Consider the following 12,854-nt stretch of genomic DNA (forward strand, 5'->3'; position numbering starts at 1 on the left):
TATATATATATTTATATATATTTATATATACATACATACATATAAAACAAACGCACATATGTTTGAGGAATGACAATGTGGCTACATATTAATTTACATTTATATTACACTGTAATATTTTTAACATAAAGCACCATTCACACCCTGTGATTTCTTCTGCGATTTATTTTAAAATGATTGATTTTTTAGTTAGAGTATAATCTTAAACTAATAGATACATTTTATTTGGTATATATTACATTTATTATCCGGTGTAGAACCCTGTGTGCGGCTTATAGATATACAGATCGCGTGTTACTTGATATACAATACATGAATCCAATAATATTGGCCATATTATACAAGGGATATAATACACGTATCCAATAATACCAGGATACAATACAAGGATTTAGTAACAGAGGGATATAACATTCAGAGATAGAGGTATATAGTACAAGTATTTATTATAATGGGTAATAATACAATTATCCACTAAGAGATTTTTAATATATAAAACATCCAGTAAAATAATTGATTAATTACAACTAAGTATAAATAAAGCGAAATAATGCATGCATCTAGTAATAAAGAGAATATAATACATGCCTCCTCTACTAAGGATAAAACAATACAAGCACCCAGTAATAAAGAAAATATAACACAATCACCAAATAAAAAAGGGAATATAATGAAAAGCACCCTGTAATCGAGGGAATATAACACAAGCATTCAGTAATTGGGGGGTTATAATACAAGCACCCAGTATTAAATGGGGATATAATACAAGCACCCAGAAATAAATGGAATATAAAACATACAACCAGGAATAAATGGGGATATGAAACAACCAATGATACTGACAATATAACACATGCATACAGGAATACAGTAAATGGGGAATATAACACAAGCACCCAGTAATACAAGGATTATAACACAAGCACCCAGTGGTCCGAGGTGAATAGATATCTATGTGATTGACCTGTTTGGCGAATACAGCGATGTCTTCATTAAAGGAATCGGACGAGCACACATCCCCTCCTGCTACTCCCGGCTCCCGCGGGGTACACGTCGCCAGTTCACATTTCTCAAAGACCAGAGCTAAAAGAGGGAAGAGGGGGTGTCTGTGCGGACCCCATAACAAACCGCCATCAATAAATCAAATCACAACCTACATTTATTGACAAAACATCAGTTTGTAAAAACATAAATAAATAAAATAAAATCACAACATTCAGTAAAATTCGCTTTCTTTTCTTTACTGCCATAACTTTTCAGGGAGTGAGTTATTGAACCTGGGAAATATCAGAAATAAATAGAGAATGTCTTGGAAATAATCCCTGGCTTAGCAGAACGGCACATGTGAAATCTTAATGATCATATGACAATTTGTGTCTGCTGAATAAAGGATTTGCAGTTTTGCTGTGCATAGCAACAAGCTGATTTTTAATCCTCTCTTTATTTGCTCCTTTAATCCTTAATTGGTCGGTATTAGGAATCCTGAGTGGCTCTAATGAAGTTGCAATGTTTTGCATGGACTGATCAGGCCCGGCTCAGAGCTGGGAATTGCTGCTTGCCCTGTCCCTTATCGTTTGTGACCATTGCATGTGGGTGATGGTTATCTTTTCACTTTCCCTTCCATAAACTGACTTGTGTGCAAAGGGGGCACCGGGCTGAGCAGACTCTCCCTCAACCAACATGCCACTCGCTTTCAGTACCTACCCATAAATGGCATCTTTGTCCCGTTTTAGGGCATCGTTCACAGCAGACCCCATGCTGGTGGGCATAACATTGGGGTGGGGGGCATGAGTCCCATAATGTTGGCTGGCATGTAAAGGGGGTCCGTGGTTTAAGTGGTGTACCGGTGGAATAGGTCGGGGGGCATGTGGGTCACCATACATTGAGGTTGGCACCCCCACTCCATCCATGGCATAGTGCGGTAACTCATCGTACTGCCAGAGAAAGAAGACAAGAATTAGAAAGAAGGATAGAAAATACAAAAATGAAACAAAATAAGAAAGACAAACTTAAAGGTCTGAATATGGTGAGAGGCCTAACAGGGAAGGATAATAATATTAATAGTAATAATAATAGTAATAAATAATAATAATGATGATAAACAGAGTGAAATGAAGTTATAAAAAAGGCGATCACAAATAAAAGTGTTGATGGGGAAATGCGATCATGCAGCGAGAAGAGTCCAGGCGATAAATAAGAGTCCCGGCCGGAGGACGAGTTACCAGGAACATTGAGGCGTGTGCGGGCTCTTTACTGCTCATCCAAAAATATACAAAAGAACAAAAAAGAACTGCAAGCTCTTCTCTGAGGAACTAGAACATGGGCAGATGGAGAGACTGAGACTACGAGGAAAGCTGCAAAAATCAAGCCGGAGAAAAGGACTGACATGAGGAAGCAGGGCAGCAGGAAGAGAAAAGACTGAGTACTGAGAGAGAGAGAGAGAGAAAGAAGAGAGAGAGGGAGAGAGAGAGAGGGAGAGAGAGAGAGAGAGGGAGAGAGAGAGGTGTGTGTATGTGTGTCAGAGACAGAGCAAGAGAGAGGCGTGCAAGAGACACACAAAGCTGAATACTGATATCCATCCTTTATTAACACACACACATATATACATACTGAATCCTAAATGCCACCCCACCCCGGGATCAGAATACCCCATGCAAACAGAGCGCTGCTGTCTCGGGGCATTTAAACCTACCCTTTGCGCCATCAATAAATGCCTGTGTGTGCGCCCTATAGTGCTGTCTCCGTGTCCTGGGCCGCTGGGAAAGGAAAAGGGGGCCAGGGGTGAGGGGTAAGGGGGGAAACGGCCAAATTGTTTCTTTTTTTTTCTTTCTGCAATCCACCAAAGCTTCTTCTCCTCTGCTCCAACACGTTAAAGCCACAACAATATAAGCATTCTGGGCAGAAGGGCCAAACTCTCCTCCTTTAATGTGTCTAAGTGGCGAGATTTGCTAAAAGCTCTTCTTTTTCGTCCGCAGCGTTTTCTTGCGAAGTGTCCCAAGTCAGGAGTTATTGTCGGCCCAGGGCAGAGCCACATGCACCCAGGCTGGGAACTCTCATGGCGCTCCGCCACTTCAGATGTCAATCAGAGGCTGAGCATGTCAAGGTGCTGAATGAGGGATGGTGGCAGGAGAGGAGGAGGAAGATGATGGTGATTGTGATGAAGATGAGCAGCAAATCTTCCAACCCCTTCTCTTTCCCTGATGCTTCTATCTTTCTGTAACTCCTCTTGACAGCTCCCTACAGATCTGTCTCTTTTATTTTTTTGTCCCAAATGACACGTGAAAAATAAATCAGGATCCAAGTGATTCAAAAATACCAGGAAAAAAAACGAAATAAATACAAAAATATCTTTAAGTAAGAAAATAAAGCAATAATAAAAAGTCCAAAGTGCTTCGGTGTGCAGGGAGTGAGGAGCTGAGTTGGTGGATGAGGTGGGATTTTGCAGCCTGTCTCTGGCAGATGAGTGACTGCTGGCAGGTTGGCTGCTGCTGGCTTATACAAGAGACTCAGTTTGTTGAGCTGATCGGCGGGAGAATGAAAATGACGGAACCCGGAAGTAGAGGGAGCCAGAGCCAGTCCTACGACACAGACACATGGAGGAGGCAGAGACTAGGAGGCAATGCAATGGGCGCCGAGCAATCAGAAGTGCTGGGAGGCAGGGAAGGGGAGGCTACATCCAGCAACCTTTCTGCACATCCTTTCACCATCCTACCCAGCCACTTAACCAGCAAGGCTGAGTCCTCATTATCCCAGTCACTGGCTAATTCCACAACAATCCCCTGCCCTGTACACTGCCATTCTGCATACATGTCAGTACACACTGGTGACCCATTAACCCGATGAGTGCCAGGATCAGCAGGATAAAACACAAGTGTGAAAAGTCAAGCCTGGGTCGTGTATTGCGCAATCCGCTCATCATTGGATTGGAGGAAACTTTTTATCAGCCATCTATCTGAACATTTTTGTGTTGTGAGCGATCTATAATATTCACAAACATTGCGCAGCGATCATATTCCACAATGACCTGCTTGTCCGGGGCTGGTACAGCCTGGAGGTCTCAGGGAGCTGGGAAAGTGACCTCTATTTGGGGATCACTGTGGCAGAGTGTATTTATTAATGATCACATGTACTACTGTATACTGAGAGAGAAGCCAAGATTCAGGAGACACAAGTGGATAGAGTGGTAGCTTCACTTTGAATACCCAAGCATGTGCAAAATAAAAAGCATGTTTTTTTGTTTGCAGCAGATGATTGGATATTGATAGTGAACACTTCGTAGCGTTATTTGCCTTATAATAATCAGGCCCAGAAGTGAGGGTGATCCTCAGCCAAGCCCTGATCTCTCCTTTGTTGTGTGACTGTGGGATGTGTGCACAGGTATTAGTGCTGTAATACTTGCTAATGGCACTGCTAATTACAGCCGGGCTATTTACTAAATGAAGTAAAATGCTGCACCCCCGAGCAGCAAACCATCTTTTTTTCCAGGAGAAGCAGAAACACCAAGAGGTTCTCAGGGGGAGGGGGAGAAATGCCTCTCTCGGTTTTGTCTTGTTGCCCAATCCGTTTGCTGGAAGTGAAACCTGCTTTAGACCTCAGAACAGTCAATTACCACAAGTCCTGGAGCCCATCAATCATGGCCGAGGCCTGAAGTTTCCAGGGGGCGGGGGGCTGGCTCTGCCTTTACATTGTACACTGATGGCCCCTCTAATGCCCCATCTCAGTAATCATCACAGCAGTTGCTATTTTCTAAAGTAGAAAAGAATTAGGAATCTTAGTTAATGAGTGAGTTTAACATCTTGGATGCCAGGGGTGGCAGGAAAATGGCAGCATTTCTTCCAGCTGATGGGGGTCACTTTTCTCCAGCTCAGGGTGGGGATTCGGGGTTTTGACACTGGGCTCTCATTAGGTGCAGACGTGATTTAAAGTGATCTGGCTGCTACTTCCAGCGTGGAAAGGGTTAGGTTGCTCAGGATGAATCCACTATAACATAGATGTCTAAGGAGGAAAATCCTGACAACCATTACAAGGGAGCCCGGCTGCAGGAAGGAGGGGACGCGACGGCCACTGCAGGCGCTGGGGGTCAGGCTGCATGTCTTATAGCTTCGCTCTGCAGGAAAATCAGCTCAGGGGGAATTGCCAGATATTCTACAACTCATTTCAAATAGAAAAAATAACTTGAAGAGAGGGGTTCTGTTCCAAGGTGAGTGCATTACTAATACCGACACTGACTGTGTCCATATACACATGTTCCTTTTTCTAACAGTGTTCAAGATATATAATATTACTCACAATTCACATGAGTCTACCAAGTGCACACTTCTCTGGATCCTTACACACCTGGATGGAAAACACAGCACAAAATATTATATATATATATATATATATATATATATGATATATATGAACATAAGATCACATAAACACTTATATACATAATCTTTACATCCTTATTGTCTGTATAGAAAATACGCACATATATATATCAGATATCTATCTACATGCACACAAAAATCCTAATACATACTAATGCATAATGAACTGTCATTTTAGTTTTAATTTGTATACTCGCTTGGTTTCTAATTGCATTTTAAAATAAACAACGGCTAACAGTTGCTTTGTTAATAATTTAGGTAAATAAACAGGAACAAATGTAAAAGTGTAAAAACTAAAAAAAAACAGACCACCAAATATAATATATATTGTAATTGTTACAATATTGTATTGTTTCACATCTTTGCATGCGGGTTTGAGTTTTAAGTAAAAAAATAAATAAATATATATATATATATATATATCCCTAAAAGTCAGACCCGCATGTAAAGATGTGAAAGAATCACAGTGTTATTGTATCATTGTCCTAGGAGCTTAGTAAAATTGCTGATTTGCGCTTTACATATCTTTACAACTTCTTCTGAATATTTACATATTTACATAAATCATTTCCATGCTGTAAAAATAAATAAAAAGACAATGGTTGTTGTTCTAAATGATGACCAATAATGTCGGCTGTTTGTGTAGTCCTGATTTTACAAAATATTGGATGTGATGTTCATTTCTTTATAGCTTGTATGCTGTTCCCGGTAAAAGATTTTACAAAAAGTTTGTTTTAAATGATTCTTTTGTATTAACACTTTTCTTTATAATCTCACTGACAGGCAGGTCCGACGCTGCAAATTTAACTTATATACCAGCAGGCGATCAAATGGCAGAATAACGACTGCTTTCTTAAAAAAATTACTGTGTTAATATGACTTGTCCTCTAAATTTAATTCATACAATTTAATGCAAATAAACAATCTGGTCCGCAAAGTGTTAAAGTACAAAACATTATTTAAACATGTAAAATAAAAGCAAAAACTGTGTTGGGTTGGCGTGGCTGAAAATGTCTTTACCAGACGGTGAAGTGTCAGCTCTGGGGGTTAGATGGGGGTCAGTGGTGGGGTGACAGCTCTCATTGCCCCGGAGTGAGGGCTCCAGCTGTGTGTGGATTCATTAGCAGAACACTAAAACAATGCAAACAGCCCCGGAGCTTAGATCTTCTTCACAATTGCAGCAGGACACTTAAAAGCACCTTGTGACAACAGCAGCTGGGCATTAGGTCTCTAACACAGGGACAAATTAAAAAAAAAATGAAAGAGCCACTCCAACTTCAACAGGACACTTTCCATGAAACACAGAAAAATAGGAAAACGCGGATCTGTCCCCAATGGCAGTGGGCTTTGTTTATATATTATATTTATATATTGTTACAACATCTTTGCATGCGGGTTTGAGTTTAAAGAATATATATATATATATATATATATATATATATATATATAGCTATATGTTTGTGTTTGTGTATGAAATCTTTTTAGCTTCCCTAGATCACAAGGAACAATTGGATTTTGTCTGTACAGGCTGATAATGAATAATCTTGTTTGTCACTTTGTAGAAGTTTGTTTTTCTTTTTATGTAGGAAGTCTTCGGATTTAAAGAAATAATAGGTTCGGCATTAGATTTGTTTAGCTGCAGGAATCTCTTTCTGGGACCTGTGCTAGAAGTGGACATTACAATGACTCCAATTCTCCTGTAATATAGCAGTGTACTTCGTTTTATCTTCACCAGCGAATTGAATATTATCAATGAGCATAGGGGAATAATTAAGATTTCTTTTCTTTTTTTTTTTTGGCACCATAGAAATGTTTATTTGTCCTGGTCATCAGATTACATGTAAGATGAATACACTAGGTGGGCTGTTCAACGTATATGTATATTCCTAGCTCAGTTTGGGGATCGGACCCAATTCCCTTCCCCCTCCTCCCTCTGAACCTCTCCAAACAGTGTCAGTTTGGTTTGTTTTTTTACCCGTTTGTTTTATTCCCCTCTCCCACTCCAAAGTCAGTCTGACCTCTCAGTGACCTTGGCAGATTTGGGGTGTGTGGCTGTACACATTTCATTCAGACCTATTTTCTGTGCCTAGTGTCCTTCCTTCCCCAGCCCAGCCACACAGCGCAACTTCCAGCCTATCCGCAGCGTTCTTTCGCCCCCTGGTGGCCGTTTCATCTATCGTTCTGCATTTCCACTGAACAGATCGCTGATGAAGAGCATTCGTGGATTTCAGTATTTGACGTGGCTAACACTGGCTACAATATTGTGGATTCTGAAGAAAAATGCAAAGGACACGTTTAATAAAGATTAAAGTCTTCTACCACTAAACCTCAGGACAGCCTGTCTGATACAACATAGAGTATTGCAGAGGGAATGCCTGGGTATGGGGGGCACATTGGTCATTCTGCCTGGAAAATGCTGCACTGATGGGACAGAGACAAAACTGCTGAAGATGAACACAGACCTATCCTAAGGTCTTCCCAACACTATCACAGCTCCTCTGTGTGATCTGTCTGTCCTCCATCACTAAACAGTTAGGAACAAGAACCTAATCAGAAAGCAAAATATATTTTATTATATTACATTATATTATTTGCCAATTATAATATTACCAATGACACGTCTGCTAATAATGAGTTTAACGAAACATAAAAAAATCAAAAAAATCCGTATCAACAGAAAAGGATCGATGAGAAATAAAATTCGTGTAGAAGATACATCTTATTCTATATTACAATTTGTGTAATAAATGATCTTCAGATTACGCAGCTTTCACAATGCTGATGATGTTTGTATAGCAAAGATCCGTACCCTGATGTGTTAGCACTGTAATTGGAGGCCATAGTGTAGAAAATATACTGTATATGTAATTATTATTATTAATATTATTATTATTAATAATAATAATAATAATAGTAAACAGGGATTATATAGCGCCAACATATTAGGCAGTGCTGTACATTAAATAGGGGTTGCAAATGACAGATACAGACAGTGACACAGGAGGAGAGGACTCTGTCCCGAAGAGCTTACAATCTAGGAGTATTTATATATCCACATGTTATATAAGAGGATCTTTCCCCACAATAACGAGCTGTCTGCTGTCTTCTGTAAATCGGAGAGAACACAGGTAAATCGGGCGACTAATATTATGAATAATATCTGTGTGTATGAGGGAAGGATAGAGGTGCCCTGCACTGTCCCCCTACACCTATCTTTGTCTATTATATTATTATTATTATCAGTGTACTCATCCCAGGTAATAATGTCTACCTGGCTCTCCCCTGTAATGTGTTTATTTATTGCGGTGACACACAAGGAAGAGGAGATTATTTGTGCACATTACTGATACAGAAAAGAGTGCTAAAAAGGCAGAAATCATAGATCTCAGCCTTGTAATTATACTTTGCCCGGTGACACAGCCGTGTATACATGTTATAAATACAGATATAAAACCAATATAGAGCGAAACATTACATTCCCTACAAGGTAAAGCGAACCTGTCCTTGTGTCCAACAAATTATCGTTCTTATTTTATTTTTCTCCTGCATGCGACTGGAGTATCGGGATCGCTTCACCCCAGGGAAACGAATTCTTTAGTAAATCCCCCCGTTATATATTCATCAATGCCATAGTTAGGCATCTTTAGTGAATAAAAGTGAAATATCTCATCCTCAATTTCTGCCTGTGTGGGTAATTATATAATTAATGACTCCAGGCATGAGATTATATTGTCATTAATCAGTCACATTATTAAGTGCAGCAGATAGGCAGCAGCTGTGCAGCACGGAAAGGGTTAATGTGGAGGTAACATTAGAGGTAAAGGTGTGAACTAATAATACAAGGGAAGGGCTGATCACATACCGGCCCGGGCGAGGTATGTACTAATAAAACAGGAATCTACTCGGTACAGCATCACATCCAGTGCTACACACGTTCCACAGGCATTCATTTGTGCCATACATTTACCATTTGTAATTCATTTTGCACTTAACAAGGCAAACACTTAATTCTCTGTATATATAATTAACAAACAGTACAATTCCCCCTCCTCTGTGCAGTGACTAGTATGACCTGTACAGTTATTCTCAGGAAGCTGAAGATGGATTTCACTAATAAAACACCCAGGGGTTCTGAGGGACAGCCACCCTTACAGGGTAATAAAACCATGTACAATAACTGCAAGACTAGGAGTCTATCCCACAGGTAGGTACCATTCTACAATCACCATCAGCCAGATATCCCGAGGGTTGTAGTCCTCCAAGTAAGCTATTTGCTGATTCTATTCAATAAAACAAAAGAAATAGCACTGAGTGTCTGAAAAGTGCAGATGTCAGTGTACAGGAACCAGAACAGTAGACAAAGATTTCTCATCAGTACCTAAAAATTACACTTCTTACATTTCTCTCTTTGTTATTATTATTATTATTATTAATATTATTATTATTATTATTATTATTAATAATAATAATAATAATAATCAGGATTTATATAGCGCCAACATATTATGCAGCGCTGTACATTAAATAGGGGTTGCAAATGACAGACTAATACAGACAGTGTAACAGGAGGAGAGGACCCTGCCCCGAAGAGCTTACAATCTAGTAGAATATTATTTAAAAATCTAAATCTTTTATTTGTAGCAAATAGATAAAAAGTTGAAATTCTGCCTATAAAAACAGACTTTAACTACTTGTCTCTTCAGCTACAAAATGTGTAAAATATAGACGCTGCCAATTCAGACTTGATTTTGAAAGATGCAGACTCTAGTCATCCTGATCTTGGGGACAATAGGACGCAGGGACAAGCAGGCAGCCAGTGATGTATTAAAGGCTTAACTTTTACTAGCTATGTACTAGCCGGCCGGGCGGCGGAACACAAGATGCCGGGCGGTGGAACACAAGATGCCAGCCGGCATCTTACCGGTCCCGCTGGCACCCGACGCTGGAGAGGGAGATCGACGGACGACGCTGGACGGAGGACGACGCTGGAATACGAAAACGACGCTGGATGAGCACAGGGGGACCAGGTAAGTAAGGATGGGAAAAATCTCGGGGTTAACCATCCTTGCAATTTTTTTGTTCCCGAACGAAGGTCGGGCTTAACGGCAAGGAGGTTAATGTTCTGGTATCTATCTCTCATGGGGAAGAAGCCACAGAGACAAGTTGGTGACCAGGAATTCTACATTTCTGTGTGGAATTTTAAACATTCATCATATGGCCATTTTAATTCAGTATAGTAGAGATCAGCAGTGCAGCCGACAGGGGAGGTAAATATAACCTTTCTAAATATTATTATTTTTTACAATTTTTTTAGCTACAGAGTCAGCAATTGTAGCTACTATATATGTCTTTGTACTAGATTTCTTTAAAGCCTAACTACACCTAAACTGAACAAGGCAAATTCTAATAGCAATTAAGTAGATATATGAATACCAACAATGGAAGCAAAGCAGTGAGCAGAATACTTGTTTTAGGGGATAAATGCACTCCAAGCAGAATTACTGTTATTTCCTCTGAATTTAGGTGGTAGGTGGGTAAATCAGATGTGACCATGTGACACCCAATGTAGACAGAACAATAGATGCCAGACAACATTTTCCAGCATTACAGTGGAAACCATGTGTCAACATGAAAGGGAGCAAGACTCTTAGTCACAGGAATTTGGTGGCCTCAATCTGTTAAGAGGAAACTAAAAGACACAGAAGGTCATGTCTCTATAGATAGGTGCATATGTAGAACTAAGGACATCTACACAAAGAGTTTTTGAATTTGCAAAGTTAATTTCCTAACAAAATACTACTAATTAACATAATTTAACAAACAAGATTTAAAAAATTGCCTTGTTTGAATTTGGGATTAGTTTAGCTTTAAATTTTGCCTGTGTCTATTCATTGTATACCCACCTTTAAGGTAAAACATTATTGCATGGTGTGTCGCTTATCGAGCAGTTCAGTGGACATGATGTGCAGAAAATCTACATGATCCAAGGTTCTAGGAATTGATATCTGCCCCATCCTTGCTGCGTCCATTGAGGCTGACCCCACTGGATTTCCTGTGTAAGATTTGTCATTTACCTAATGACTTTATGTCACCAGGATAAAAAGTCACACACTTCTTTAACCTTTCTATTGCTGCAGTAAGCATTCTCCCCTTTAAATCAATGGTAATCAATCCATAGGCAAGGCCAGACATATTCCCTAAAAATTTGCTGTTTTAAAGCATGCTGCAATAATGAAGGACTGAGTTTAGCTCCTGCAGTCCTGGCTGGATTACTACAGTTGATGTGATCTATAGCTGACCTTGTATGCTGCTAAACTTGCACAGCCAGTGCAATCTATCTTGTTCTGAAAACACTCATGAAAATGTTTGACTCACATCAGGAGGTCCACAAAAATTAAATCCCAGCTGCAATGAAGTACAGAAAGGTAGGATGGCCTGCAAGCGATTTTAAAAGGAAACTGGGATTGATTTATGAAATAGTACAAAAATGGGAAATGCAAAAAGAGGACGTTTGCCCATAGCAACTCAGACTCATTGACGCATTTTAATGTCAAACCAGGTTCTTGTATGCAGCAACTTTAGTTCTGTTTATACAACCCTAGTATTGACAAAGCAATGCTGCCTGTAGCTGTCAAGTTATTGTTAACTACTTCTTGTTTCCCAACAATGTATTTATTATTTTTTTAAGGACAAAATATAATCTATTGCTGTTTCCATTTTAGCATGTCCTAATGTAATATTAAATACAAGGCAAACTAGGGAAAAGAACAAAAGAATGCCTATAACGGATTAGTAGGAATGTATAGTAGAGGGGTATTGGGGGCTGCCATTACATGGAGGCTGTCTTTTTAAAATAGCAGTTCCCTGGATTTCATGCTGATCGAACATCCTAAATATAAATAAATAAAAACCCTAAAATGTTTCACATTGTGGCCTGAAGCATGTATGCAAAGCACTGAAACACAAAACTAGTATTTTTAAAATGAGCTCAGTGATAGCTGCTTTTTTGCATTCAAGGTTATCATAGTGCCACTGAAATTATAAAGCCAGGGCTAAATAGAACAATTGGACAATTCCCTAAATTTATTTCAAACACATTAAACTCAATGTGCTAGCAACAAAATTGATTTCACAACAGTGGTTACATCACTTAGCAGCAACAAGAAATTAAATCAAAAACATTTTTTCCTTACTGTAGTCTGAAGTGTTTGCTTTTTTTTAGCGAATTAACCATTTTATCTGTATAGAGTTTACATGCTTTTTTTGTATTTGCCTACTTCAAGAATAGGAACACTTCTGCAAAAATTGTTCTTAGATTATAAAGTTTTTATTAAGCTTTTATCAAGTACAATAACCTGGACAAAAGTAGATCTATTGACCAAAGCACAAACCAGGTTTCATCTCTCTTCTTACAGAAGAAGATCAACATATTTGTCTGATATGACAGGAATATATATATATATACATATACATATATATATA

The 12,854-nt window shown here is 39.2% G+C and overlaps 1 protein-coding gene and 1 long non-coding RNA gene across 5 annotated transcripts in view; one reads left to right on the forward strand and one right to left on the reverse strand.

The window, feature by feature from the left end:
• Positions 1 to 3,527, reverse strand: part of MEIS2 (Meis homeobox 2) — a 108,540-nt gene extending 105,013 nt beyond the window's left edge. For 2 of the 4 annotated variants that reach the window (XM_072428793.1, XM_072428792.1), the window contains exons 1-3: positions 2,693 to 3,527; positions 1,705 to 1,934; positions 965 to 1,106 (exon numbers count right to left, since the gene is read on the reverse strand). In XM_072428793.1, coding sequence (XP_072284894.1) covers positions 965 to 1,106; positions 1,705 to 1,934; positions 2,693 to 2,704 — 384 coding nt within the window. In that variant the 5' untranslated portion in view covers positions 2,705 to 3,527. Of the gene's footprint in view, positions 1 to 964; positions 1,107 to 1,704; positions 1,935 to 2,222; positions 2,436 to 2,692 lie in introns of those variants that run through there. The other 2 variants (XM_072428791.1, XM_072428789.1) reach the window with 1 other exon arrangement.
• Positions 3,528 to 4,595: 1,068 nt separating this feature from the next.
• The window catches only part of LOC140342362 (uncharacterized), a 126,457-nt gene continuing 118,198 nt past the window's right edge, over positions 4,596 to 12,854 (forward strand). Inside the window, exon 1 of the long non-coding RNA XR_011923057.1 lies at positions 4,596 to 5,200. This is a non-coding gene — a long non-coding RNA (uncharacterized lncRNA). The remainder of the gene's footprint in view (positions 5,201 to 12,854) is intronic.

This window comes from Pyxicephalus adspersus, chromosome 12 (assembly GCF_032062135.1).
Source record: "Pyxicephalus adspersus chromosome 12, UCB_Pads_2.0, whole genome shotgun sequence".
NCBI classification, from domain to species: Eukaryota; Metazoa; Chordata; class Amphibia; order Anura; family Pyxicephalidae; genus Pyxicephalus; species Pyxicephalus adspersus.